At 39.8% G+C, this 13693-nt stretch overlaps 1 protein-coding gene across 2 annotated transcripts; it reads left to right on the top strand.

The window, feature by feature from the left end:
• Nucleotides 1-3080: 3080 nt before the first annotated feature.
• On the top strand, nt 3081-10857 carry cwc15 (CWC15 spliceosome associated protein homolog). 2 transcript variants are annotated; one of them, XM_072676681.1, is made up of 7 exons: nt 3081-3153; nt 4407-4547; nt 5216-5322; nt 9030-9127; nt 9435-9542; nt 10237-10400; nt 10600-10857. In XM_072676681.1, exons 2-7 carry the CDS (start codon nt 4417-4419, stop codon nt 10727-10729), a joined length of 738 nt encoding a protein of 245 aa, XP_072532782.1. In that variant the 5' UTR covers nt 3081-3153; nt 4407-4416; the 3' UTR covers nt 10730-10857. The 2 variants fall into 2 exon arrangements, with proteins under 2 accessions (XP_072532782.1, XP_072532784.1); XM_072676683.1 differs by lacking the exon at nt 3081-3153 and adding an exon at nt 3414-3595.
• Nucleotides 10858-13693: the final 2836 nt, after the last annotated feature.

Genomic DNA, 13693 nt, shown 5'->3' with positions numbered 1-13693 from the left:
CCCTGAAAGTGTGTGTGTGTGTGACTTAAGTGTAATACATTTCAGAATCAGTCACCAAGAAGAATTTTTATTTTTATGTATCTGTAGTTAAGCTATGTTTTAGGTTTGTAGACAAAAATAGAAAACAATAATGTATCAAACAAACAAAATCTCTAAAATGACTTTTCAGAGATTAACATTGTCAATGTGCTGCAAATTCCCCACATCTGGAGGAATAATGGAACTGAACTGAGCTTAAAACCTGTAGGTCATTATCAGACTCTAAAGCGAAAATGATTTTTGGGATGGTCATGCTTTTTCTTGGAAAATGACATTTCCTACAGTAACTCGCTTTAGAGCTCTGTTCAGGAGAACATATGCCCCAGCACTTGCAGAAGTTCATATTCATGTTCATAAATCCATATACACTGCTCAAAAAAAATAAAGGGAACACTTAAACAACACAATATAACTCTAAATTGACAATCAACTTCACATGCTGTTGTGCAAATGGAATAGACAACAGGTGGAAATTATTGGCAATTAGCAAGACAATAAAGGAGTGGTTCTGCAGGTGGGGACCACAGACTACTTCTCAGTACCTATGCTTTCTGGCTGATCTTTTGATCACTTTTGAATGTTGGTGGTGCTTTCACCTTCATGGTAGCATGAGACGGACTCTACAACCCACACAAGTGGTAGTGCAGCTCATCCAGAATAGCACATCAATGCAAGCTGTGGCAAGACGCTTTGCTGTGTCTGTCAGTACACTAAGGGGACGTGGAGGAGCAACAACCCAGCAGTGGGACCGCTACCTCCGCCTTTGTGCAAGGAGGAACAGGAGGAGCACTGCCAGAGCCCTGCAAAATGACCTCCAGCAGGCCACAAATGTGCATGTGTCTGCGCAAACAGTTAGAAACCGACTCCATGAGGGTAATGGTGTAGGGTGGCATTTCTTTGGAGGGCCACACAGCCCTCCATGTGCTCGCCAGAGGTAGCCTGACTGCCATTAGGTACCGAGATGAGATCCTCAGACCCCTTGTGAGACCATTTGCTGGTGCGATTGGCCCTGGGTTCCTCCTAATGCAGGACAATGCTAGACCTCATGTGGCTGGAGTGTGTCAGCAGTTCCTGCAAGATGAAGGCATTGAAGCTATGGACTGGCCCGCCCGTTCCCCAGACCTGATTCCGATTGAGCACATCTGGGACATCATGTCTCGCTCCATCCACCAACGCCACGTTGCACCACAGACTGTCCAGGAGTTGGCGGATGCTTTAGTCCAGGTCTGGGAGGAGATTCTCATCAGGAGTATGCCCAAGCATGTAGGGAGGTCTTACAGGCACATGGAGGCCACACATAATACTGAGCCTCATTTTGACTTGTTTTAAGGACATTACACCAAAGTTGGATCAGCCTGTAGTGTGTTCTTCCACTTTAATTTTGTGTGTGACTCCAAATCCAGGCCTCCATTGGTTAATAAATTTGATTTCCATTGATGATTTTTGTGTGATTTTGTCAGCACATTTAACTTTGTACAGAACAAAGTATTCAATGAGAATATTTCATTCATTCAGATCTAGGATGTGTTATTTGAGTGTTCCCTTTATTTTTTTTGAGCAGTGTATACACACACACACACACACAACATAGGCAATCATAGACCAACTCCTATTCTCCCTGCATTCTCAACTCAATAGGCTTTAGAGAAGGTAGTCGCTAAGCAGTTAACACCTTTAGCTTCTGAAATACCACTGCGTCCCATTCAGTTCAAAACTGCATGTTGTTTTCTTTAAGTTATTAAAGCTAGATTTAATATAATATTATGAATTAATATTTATAATTAATAATTTAGCTAGTTGCCACTAGGACAGCAGTTTTTTTTTTTTGTTAATTTAATGAAGTCTTTGATAGAGTTAAAGATCAAAATAAGTTGGTCTATAGAAGTCATTGTCAGTCCAATGTAAATCGAGGTATTTAATTATGTGTAGTGTTATTAAAACTGAGGAAGCAGCGTGGTGGGCAAACAGCCCTGTTTCTGGCGTGAAGAGTGAAAGTGCAGAACTGCGCCACCTGCAGCTTGAAACACGCTGCGTCGTCCTTTGTTTCTCCATCGAGAAATAACTCAAATCAGGACTTCTCATCCCAGCTAAACTAACTGTCAGTGTGTTGAAGGCTCTTTTGAAGCAGCTGAAAGTTTGTACATCTTGCTAACAAACCTAGTTTGCGATGGAGGTTGAATAATTGTGATAGCAACTGTACACACCAAAAGACTGAATAAAATATGTGTACTTAAGCATACTAACTTAAGTGTGTACCAGGAATAGATTACAGGAGGGCATCCACTCAGACCGTGGTAAATATATTTGATATATTTTAGAAATCTTAAAAAAAAAGTGATTTAATCTTGGATCAGTGCAACAGAGCAGGTGTAACTAACATTAACTATAATGTAAGTTAATGTGAAGCGATAAATATCTGTATATTATCTCACATTTACAGTTATGCAAATGTGTCGTGACAATAAAAGTGATTTGATGCTAAAGGTAAAATGTCTGGTACGGGTGATTTGTGGGGATATAAGATAAGATAAGATAAGATAAGATAATCCTTTATTAGTCCCACAGTGGGGAAATTCTCAGGGTCACAGCAGAAAGGGATAGCAAGACACTCAGTTACAAAAAAATGTAGATAAATAATTTACACTATATTTACACTAAAAACACACAATATAAATAAGAATTAAAAATTAAATATATAAGAATTAAATATCCATTTAGTTAAAAATTTGTATGATTATATTTCATGTCAACCTCCATAAGATGAGCAATAGTAGTAGCTTAGCAGTGCTCCATGAGCTTTCAGTGGCTGGATCAGAGTGTGGACTCTGTCTAACTTCATTCATTCGTTTGTTTATTTGTTTGTCGTTTTAGGTGAATATTTTTAATGAACATAATCACTGCCAGTAAGCTAACCGTTTCGCTAACAAATCTGATATTATTAACTGAATAATAACAAAAGTTATAAGAAGAACTTGGAGTGCTTGCATGCTAGCAGTGTTTTAGCACAACGCGTTTTACGGGACTCTTATGTTGCCTAGAGCGTTTGTCCACAGCAGGCTGCCGTACCGAAGCCGCGCGGACTGTCGGGATATCGTCAATCTGCGCGAGGAGACGGTGAGAAAAATGTTTTTATTATATTGAACAAAAATCCTCAGATTAAAGATTATAACTGGCTGAAAGCGGCTCGGTTCAGTGTTTATATTTATGTCGGTGGGATAAAGGCGAGTTGGCGACTTTTCGGCTTGGCTTTAAAACGAGGCGGTTTTCGTCACTGTTGTTGTTCCAGCTGGAGGACTGAGCTGGACTTCAGCGAAACGAGCGAAGTTCTGGTTCCTATAAAAGCGGCTGTGGCTGAATTATCAGCTCCTGTTTAAATAGTGCAGCAGGACAGACACGTGTTGCTCTCCTGTAGGCTGTGAATCTTCCTGTTGGTGGCTGTAATTGAACAGACCGAGTCACAGTGAGCGCTACCCAGGCTAATGGACAGTCGCCACACATGGGGGAGCTAGCTAGCTAGCTAGTTTTATCCCTGTATCTGAGACACCCACAGTGAACAGTGAGAAATCCCTTCATCTACTCTAACAGCTCATGATCTGATTAAAATTAAATTAAAATCGTATGGAAATTCTACTTTTTCCACACCAAAGTGAGGATTTTATGCATCTTCACCATAACAAGTGGATAGGTGTCACTACTGGGTTAACTCAAACTAATAAAACAGTATACTTAAAATAATGCGATCTCAAAAAAGAATGACCTAGCAATTTAATTTGATGAGGGGAAACTAATTATAGAAATAAAATCTAGCTGAGTTTATTGGGGCTGGGACTTGCTGTTCTACTTTGTGGTGTAAAATGAATGTCAGTGTTTGACTACAGCCTCTTTGGACTGATCAGATTTATTTGGATGCGAATATTGTGATGTGTTTTGGTTGGAAAGGTTGTCTGTTTCCAACAATGCACAAGTGTTTTAAATGTATAGTGTTTAGGACAGTTTTGTTACAGTTCAACCTGCCTGCAGTTGCTCTGTTTTCTGCTGATTGTCTGTGTTGTAGCTGATCTGAATTAGAGCTGTGCAATATGACGATATTTTATCGTATTGTTATATATTTTGTTATTGTGATGCACAATTGTTGGTGCTTGATCAGCTGCACGTTTCATTTCAAGCAGTGTAATTAGGCTGGTGCAATGAGATGAAGAGCAGCAGATGTTGAATAATAAGCACTGTACTGTGTACAGGAGAGTATCTGAATAGAGTATGCTGCTACGCTGCTATGTATTTAGTCAGTGATTACATGTATAATGATAAATGTTATGTATCGTGATAAAATATTTTTTACCATATCGAGTGTTTGTGTTCTCATGCAGGTGATCCAGGATGACCACAGCAGCTCGGCCAACGTTCGAACCCGCCAGAGGGGGGCGAGGCAAAGGAGAGGGCGATCTGAGCGCCCTCTCTAAACAGTACTCCAGCAGAGACCTGCCTGGACATACTAAGATCAAATACAGGTGAGATCTTTTGTCATGTACATGCAGGCTGCATCCCCACTAATATGTTTTCATTTGTAAAAGGGTGTCTTAAAATGAGAACGAACTCTGTTCAGATGGGCGTTTTAGCTCTAATAATACTCTCTGTCTGCACTAACCTGCCTAAAATGCATATTACAGGACCATTCCTCTACACCATTGACTGGGCAGATGATAATGTCATCATCCTGTCAGTGTACAAACACAAATACTCACGATGTCGTTACGCACTCTGTACCTGAGGCATTTTTTACTTTAAGTTTCTCCTACACTTTTTAATAAAAAAAAACATTAGTATGGGCATAACCATAGGTGAGTCTGTTATGGGTCATCCGTACGGGGTAGTTGAGCAAAATTAGCCCCACCCATTCTGCCTACAGCAGTTTAGCTCCACCTTTTCACCCCTAAAGCAGGCTAGCCCCAGCAATTCAGCCTTTGAGTGATTGGATTCCACAGCATTTCCAAGACCCCGTTCACTCTTGTACTCAGTAGTATTGGATCACCTAAGGTTCACATTAGCACCAAGCGTGAACAGGGTCAGGGCTCATTTACATAGATTGGTCCTAAAGGTACAGTCTGAGTGAAATATTGGACACTGACTGTGTTGAGTGGAGAGCGTTTACATGTGGTTGTTTTGTGTTGTCTCTCAGGCAGCCTACCCAGGATGCTCCTGAGGAGGTCCGTAACCGTGACTTCAGGCGTGAGCTGGAGGAGAGGGAGAGAGTCGCAGTGAAGAGCAGAGAGAGAGGAGCCAGGGGTAAGAAAGCGTGTGGTTAAGTGGTGTAAATATGCATCAGTCTGAAGCTGATAAGCGACCTGACTGTTTATATATAAACTACTCACGCAGAGTTAGAGATCTTTGGCTTTTGGTGTGAAATTTCAGGATAAACCTAAAATGCGCTGAACTTTTGAATACATGTGTTTCAGTACTTTTTGTTAGACTTGCTGTTTCCTAACAAGGAGCATAACAATAAATTCACAACAGGTGTTTGATCCATGAATCGACCAATACGTTTCCGGGGTTCAATTAGAATTGGTATTTAAACAGTCCTCATTATGTGGTGCACATTTTAACACCATGAGACCAAGACCGCACCTAACAATTGATCAACAGTACCTCACCATTGCGAGGCTTCCAGGAGGATGTTCTCAGAAAGGAAGTGACGGAAGTGTGCACTGAGCTTAGAGTGTCGCAGAGTGTCATCAGCAGGTTGCAACAGAGATGCAGAGAGACTGGAAGAGTCACAGAAAAGCATCGAAATGGACATCCTTTGGCCACATCCCACACTGATGACCGCTTTATTGTGAACAGTGCCCTGCGAAACCGGATGATGAATGCCACAAAGGGGTGTCCAGTCAATACAGAACTGTCCTACACTATGTGAATGGCCCTTGAAGAAGAGTGGGTTGACTTGTGAACATGAGGAGTCGTTGTCAAGCTGTAATTGATGCTCAAGGGCAAATGACAAGTTATTGAGACATTGACAGTTATTGAGACAATGATCAGTTATCGTTCTCAAGTCATGTTGCAAACGTAACTCGGTCCTGCAGATTTCTCCTGTACAACATCCGGAGAATTTGACCCTTCCTCTCTAGAGAGGCCGCCCAGGTGCTTGTTCAGTCTCTCGTCACTTCCAGACTTGACTACTGCAACTCTCTTCTGGCTGGTCTTCCTCTGCGCACCATCAGGCCCCTGCAACTCCTCCAGAATGCAGCGGCACGGGTCGCCTTCAATGTCCCTAAATTCAGCCATGTCACTCCACTGCTGCGTTCTCTTCACTGGCTTCCTGTAGCTGCTGCTCTCATCAGATTCAAAACCCTGACGCTGGTCTACAAAGCCCAGACTGGACCAGCCCCTCCGTACTTGATGGCAATGGTCAAAAGCCGATCAGCACCTAGAGCCCTTCAAGCTTCAAGTACGGCTTGGCTCGACCCGCCATCTCTCAAAATCCGCGGAAGACAAGCGTCCAGGCTTTTTTCTGTCCTGGCACCAAAGTGGTGGAACGAGCTTCCCCTGGGTGTCCGAACGGCCAAGTCGTTTGCTGTCTTCAAACACAGACTGACCCACCTCTTCCGAGAGTACTTGGACCATTAGAGTACTATGGTCACCTAATTGTCTTGTGTTTAGCAATGTCTAAAGCTTAGAGGTATCCTTTGAACTATTGGTCTATTCTAACTAGCTGAGGTTTTTCTTGGGTAAATAGCAGAGCACTTTGTAAGTCGCTCTGGAAAAGAGCGTCTGCTAAAAGCTGTAAATGTAAATGTAAATTGACATTTTTTGTTGTGGTATATCCACTACTGTTGTTGATGAGGAAATCACCATTGCATGCTTCTATATAAATGCACTACTTTCATGATAAAGAAATTTATGTATAATATTAAACCACTGTAGCATTACCTTTGAACACTTTCCACTTTTTGTGAGCAGTGTAATTATATACAGTTGAAACCAGAAGTTTACAAACACTATATAATAAGATTATATAGTATAATTCCCTCATTGTCTAACATGAATTTAGAATAAACCTTACTTGCTTAAGGTCAATTAGGATTACCAAAATTATTTCTATTTGCTAAATGCCAGAATAATGAGAGAAGGGATTTTTTAAAGGCAATTTATTACTTTCTTAAAAGTCAAAAATTTAAATACATTTCATTAGTATTTGTATGTATGCATGTATGTGTGTGTGTATATATATATATATATATATATATACAGTGAGTCCAAGAAGTATTTGATCCCTTGCTGATTTTCTTCGTTGGCCCACTAATAAAGACATGATCATTCTATACTTTTAATGGTAGATGTATTCTTACATGGAGAGACAGAATATTAAAAAGAAAATCCAGAAAATAAATCTAAGGAATATATATTAATTGATTTGTATTTCATGGAGTGAAATAAGTATTTGATCCCTTAGTATTCATTAGCAGTTCTGGCTTTTACAGACCAGTTAGACACTCCCAATCAACTTGTTACCTGACCTGAAGCCACCTGTTCTCACTAATCACTTGTGTGAAAAACACCTGTCCACAGAATCAGACAGATCACACAGATTTCAAGTCTCCAACATGGGTAAAACCAAAGAGCTGTCACAGGACCTCAGAGTCAGAATTGTTGACCTTCACAAAGCTGGAATGGGCTACAAAAAGATTAGTAAGGTGTTGGATGTGAAAGTAACAACTATTGGTGCAATTATCAGAAAGTTTAAAGAGTATAACATGACAATCAACAGACCTCGGCCCGGTGCTCCAAAGAAGATTTCGCCTCGTGGGGTGGCAATGATGCTGAGAACAGTCAGAAATCGTCCTGCAACCACTCGGCAGGAGTTAGCAAATGACCTGAAGGCAGCTGGGACCACAGTTTGCAAGGAAACAATTGGCAACACTTTGCGCAACAATGGATTCACATCCTGCAGTGCCCGAAAGGTACCCCTGCTGAAGAGAGCACATGTGGAGGCGCGCCTCAAGTATGCCAATGATCATTTGAAAGATGAACCAAGTTATTGGGAGAAGGTTTTGTGGTCAGACGAGACCAAAATTAAACTTTTTGGCCTCAACTCCACCCGCCATGTGTGGAGGAAGAAAAATGCTGCCTATGACCCCAAGAACACTGTGCCCACCGTCAAGCATGGAGGTGGAAGCATAATGTTTTGGGGGTGTTTCTCTGCCAAGGGTACAGGGCTACTTCACCGCATCACTGGGAAGATGGATGGAGCCATGTACCGCACAATCCTGAGGGACAACCTCCTCCCCTCTGCCAGGGATCTGAAAATGGGCCGTGGTTGGGTCTTCCAACATGATAACGACCCTAAACATACAGCAAAGGCAACAAAGGATTGGCTCAAGAAAAATCACATTAAGGTCATGGAGTGGCCCAGCCAGTCGCCAGACCTCAATCCGATCGAAAATCTATGGAGGGAGCTGAAGGTCAGAGTTGCCAAGCGACAGCCCACCAACCTTCATGATTTAGAGAGGATCTGCAAAGAAGAGTGGGCCAAAATTCCCCCTGGTGTGTGTGCTAAACTTGTGGTTAACTACAACAAACGTCTCACCGCTGTGCTTGCAAACAAAGGCTTTGCCACTAAGTATTGAGTGTGTTTGGCAAGAGGGATCAAATACTTATTTTCCTCATTGAAATACAAATTAATTAAAATATATTCTTTAAAATTATATTCTGGATTTTTGTCTTGATATTCTGTCTCTCCATGTTAGAATATATCTACCATTAAAAGTGCAGAAGGATAGTGTCTTTATTAGTGGGCAAACAAAGAAAATCAGCAAGGGATCAAATACTTCTTGGACTCACTGTATATATATATATATATATATATATATATATATATATATATATATATATATAAAAAATAAATAAAACTGTACTCAATATAGTATAGTTATTTGGGGATAGGGTTTTCTACCCCTTGTGTTTCTGTATGTAATTGGAATTTTTCTCTCATGTAGAACACACCACATCCTCTTCCTCATCTTCTTCCTCCAAACGACCACGACTTGATCAGATTCCTGCAGCTAATCTCGATGCAGACGACCCACTAACTGATGTATGTACTGTGTGTGTATCTTTTGGTTGGGAATACATTTTTTTGTGTTGTTGTTGAGTCACTCAAGAAAGTTGTTATTGTGTACCCCATATTAAGCAAAAAGCAGTTCCAGATACGCAGATCGAGTGGCGGGTATATTAAGATTTGTGGGCAAGGTGTTTGTCTGTTTACTACAATCCTGTAATGTTCCTTCACTGTCTTTTTCTCTCTCTTTTTCTTGCTCTCCCCCGCTCTTTTCTGCTTTAAAAGGTTGTCAATGTAAAGAATGATATTGATAGTTTTAACTGTGTGTGTGTTTGTGCGCTAGGATGAGGATGACTCTGATTCCGACTCTGACAGTGATGACGACACAGCCGCCCTGCTGGCAGAACTGGAGAAAATCAAGAAGGAAAGAGCAGAGGAGCAGGAGAGGAAGGTGAGTCTCACTGGCCAGTCATGGGTCAAGTCAAGAGTCCTTACAGTTCAAATACTGAAACTGCATGGAGAGCCATGCTGTGGTCGTGATGTCCCAGCAGTGAACGTGCACTACATGGACAAAAGTATTGGGATACATGCTCCTTTATTGTCACATTTATCCATCTTTTGTTGAAGTAACTGTCGACTATCCAGGGAGGGCTTTCTAATGTTTGGGGTTTTGAACATTGCTGTAAGGATTTGATCATTCAGTGACAAGTGTTAGTGATGTCAGGATGTTTGATCACCACCCCACCTAATCCCCAACTCTTCCTGAAAGTACTAGATGGAGCACCATCATTCCAGAGAACACAGTTCCATGGCTCCTTCATACCCCTATAGCCCCACATATCTGGCATTACGCATGAGGCCAGTAGGTTCATGTTTATCTGCTCCACAGAGTCCTATTCTTTTGGCAAGGCTGGACAGCAGGGACTGAAAAAGCTGTTGTAATGCGTGCAACTTAAAGTACCTGAATGTATTCATTACAAGGGGTGACCACAAACATTTGGACTTTTAGTATATTTCCATATGACCACCTGTTCAGCCTGCAGCACCTTAATCCCGCCCATTCAGCCTACAGTAATTTAGCCCCACTTACTAGCCCACAGTTATACAATACAATGCATAACCATTTATGTGTGTGTGTTTGTTAGGAGAGAGAGCAGAAGGCTGAAGAGGAGCGGATCCGAATGGAGAATATTCTGAGTGGGAATCCACTGCTGAACCTTGCTGGACAACAACAGCAACAGCAGCAGCAGCAGCAGCAGCAGCAACAGCCGCACACACCGAGTCAGAGCAGCTTCAGTGTTAAACGCAGGTATACACACACACACACACACATTGTTAACAGGTAGTGTCTGAAGAGAGAGCAGTATTCAATCATTGTTAAAGGCACAACGTCTGCTAGAATATTTCATATTAACAATTCATCTTTGAATTGTTTTACTTTTTTTGGTTGTGCAGGCTTTTAGAAACAGAGATCACATACATAAGATTTTGTGTGTGTGTGTTTTCAGGTGGGACGATGATGTGGTGTTTAAGAACTGTGCTAAAGGAGTGGATGAATCTCGGAAAGAGAAGCGATTCATTAACGACACGTTGCGCTCTGAATTCCACAAGAAATTCATGGAGAAATATGTTAAATAGAGTTAAAAGGAATGAATTAGACCAACTGTTATTCTGAGCGTTTATTGTTTTTGCAGCATTGGATGTTTTTTTTCTGTTTTTAATCTGATTTACCTCCTTCTGTGTGTAATTAAAGGTTTTGTTTATGAGTTGTGTGTTTACTCTTTACTGCTGTTATTTTCTGCCTTCATTTCAAATGTATTTATCTATTAGAATCTAAATATTTTTTGATTAAACTATTACAAAACGAATTATTATTAAAATTAAATTAGTTTACGATTTCAGGGAGCTGTTTCCTCAGTTCATGACACAATTCGAAAATTACCAAGGAATTATGTAGGTGAAGCTGAGCTTGTAAGATTGCTACAAAGGTAAATCAAAACAAGAGGTAGAGGAAGATTTTAGCAGACTCCAGTGCTGTGGTACACTTTTCTGCTGTTCAGGGACATCTGAACAAATAACTTTCATGGAACAATCCCTCACTGCAGCCTCCCACCAGGTTTTCTCTTCTGCCCATGTCCAAGCATTTGTAACAAACACCAAGTCTGGGAGAAGTGTGTTTTCTGAAAGAAGTGCAGGGGTGCCATCTGTAGCCAGCAAAGCTGGTCTTGAGCTAGGTTTTTCAACAGGGATTGAAAAAAAAAAGTCTAAGTTTTTTCTTTCTCTAATGTTAAGCTTTAACATCATTTTAGTTTTAGCCTCTCGCTTTTAGCTTTAGCTTTTTAAAATACAGTTTAGCCTCTCGCTTTTAGCTTTAGTATTTTATTAGATTTAGACTCTTGCTTTTAGCTGCTTCATTTTATTATTTGATTTTAGCTTTAGCATTTTACTAGTTTTAGCCTCTCGCTTTTAGCTTTAGCATTTTATTGAGATTTAGCCTTTAGCTTTAGCATTTTAATATACGATTTAGCCTCTCGCTTTTAGCTTTAGCATTTTAATATACGATTTAGCCTCTCGCTTTTAGCTTTAGCATTTTAATATACGATTTAGCCTCTCGCTTTTAGCTTTAGCATTTTAATATACGGTTTAGCCTCTCGCTTTTAGCTTTAGCATTTTAATATACGATTTAGCCTCTCGCTTTTAGCTTTAGCATTTTAATATACGATTTAGCCTCTCGCTTTTAGCTTTAGCATTTTAATATACGGTTTAGCCTCTCGCTTTTAGCTTTAGCATTTTAATATACGATTTAGCCTCTCGCTTTTAGCTTTAGCATTTTAATATACGATTTAGCCTCTCGCTTTCAGCTTTAGCATTTTAATATACGATTTAGCCTCTCGCTTTTAGCTTTAGCATTTTAATATACGATTTAGCCTCTCGCTTTTAGCTTTAGCATTTTAATATACGGTTTAGCCTCTCGCTTTTAGCTTTAGCATTTTAATATACGGTTTAGCCTCTCGCTTTTAGCTTTAGCATTTTAATATACGATTTAGCCTCTCGCTTTTAGCTTTAGCATTTTAATATACGATTTAGCCTCTCGCTTTTAGCTTTAGCATTTTAATATACGATTTAGCCTCTCGCTTTCAGCTTTAGCATTTTAATATACGATTTAGCCTCTCGCTTTTAGCTTTAGCATTTTAATATACGATTTAGCCTCTCGCTTTTAGCTTTAGCATTTTAATATACGATTTAGCCTCTCGCTTTTAGCTTTAGCATTTTAATATACGGTTTAGCCTCTCGCTTTTAGCTTTAGCATTTTAATATACGATTTAGCCTCTCGCTTTTAGCTTTAGCATTTTAATATACGGTTTAGCCTCTCGCTTTTAGCTTTAGCATTTTAATATACGGTTTAGCCTCTCGCTTTTAGCTTTAGCATTTTAATATACGATTTAGCCTCTCGCTTTTAGCTTTAGCATTTTAATATACGATTTAGCCTCTCGCTTTTAGCTTTAGCATTTTAATATACGATTTAGCCTCTCGCTTTTAGCTTTAGCATTTTAATATACGATTTAGCCTCTCGCTTTTAGCTTTAGCATTTTAATATACGGTTTAGCCTCTCGCTTTTAGCTTTAGCATTTTAATATACGGTTTAGCCTCTCGCTTTTAGCTTTAGCATTTTAATATACGATTTAGCCTCTCGCTTTTAGCTTTAGCATTTTAATATACGTTTTAGCCTCTCGCTTTTAGCTTTAGCATTTTAATATACGATTTAGCCTCTCGCTTTTAGCTTTAGCATTTTAATATACGATTTAGCCTCTCGCTTTCAGCTTTAGCATTTTAATATACGATTTAGCCTCTCGCTTTCAGCTTTAGCATTTTAATATACGATTTAGCCTCTCGCTTTCAGCTTTAGCATTTTAATATACGATTTAGCCTCTCGCTTTTAGCTTTAGCATTTTAATATACGGTTTAGCCTCTCGCTTTTAGCTTTAGCATTTTAATATACGATTTAGCCTCTCGCTTTTAGCTTTAGCATTTTAATATACGGTTTAGCCTCTCGCTTTTAGCTTTAGCATTTTATTGAGAGATTTAGCTTCTTGCTTTTAGCTTTAGCATTTTATTAGATTTAGACTCTTGCTTTTAGCTGCTTCATTTTATTATTAGATTTTAGCTTTAGCATTTTATTGAGAGATTTAGCTTCTTGCTTTTAGCTTTAGCATTTGATTATTAGATTTAGCCCTTTGCTTTTAGCTTTAGTATTTTATTTTGGTCTTTCTCTTACTTTAGATGTAAGTCAGTTTCAGTAAGTCAGTCAGTTTTATTTTATTATAGTGGTTTATTTTACACCAAAATGGTCCAAATAGACAGATATAGAGTCTAGCACACTTTAGTGGTGGTGTTGCTAATGGGAGTAATAAGCTTCACCGCAGTTCTAGACTTACTCAGTACTTACTGTATAATCAGTGTGGGCAATTTTTACTGCTCAAACTACACACAACATCAGAGAAGTGTGTGTGTGTGTGTGTGTGTGTGAGAGAGAGAAAGATAATGGTGAGAAATGTTCTCCTGGTTGATTGGGGCAGTGTGTTCCCTCTACGCTTTGGCATA

Source organism: Salminus brasiliensis, chromosome 1 (assembly GCF_030463535.1).
Source record: "Salminus brasiliensis chromosome 1, fSalBra1.hap2, whole genome shotgun sequence".
Lineage (NCBI taxonomy): Eukaryota > Metazoa > Chordata > Actinopteri > Characiformes > Bryconidae > Salminus > Salminus brasiliensis.
This window is presented reverse-complemented; position numbering and strand designations above follow the sequence as displayed.

What these genes read in the sequence shown, in the direction of transcription:
- cwc15 (XM_072676681.1), top strand. Translation starts at nt 4,417, where the DNA reads ATGACCACAGCAGCTCGGCCAACGTTCGAACCCGCCAGAGGGGGGCGA. An exon ending in CATACTAAGATCAAATACAG is followed by an intron (nt 4,548 to 5,215) that starts GTGAGATCTTTT and finishes GTTGTCTCTCAG; the next exon opens with GCAGCCTACCCAGGATGCTC. An exon ending in CAGACGACCCACTAACTGAT is followed by an intron (nt 9,128 to 9,434) that starts GTATGTACTGTG and finishes TTTGTGCGCTAG; the next exon opens with GATGAGGATGACTCTGATTC.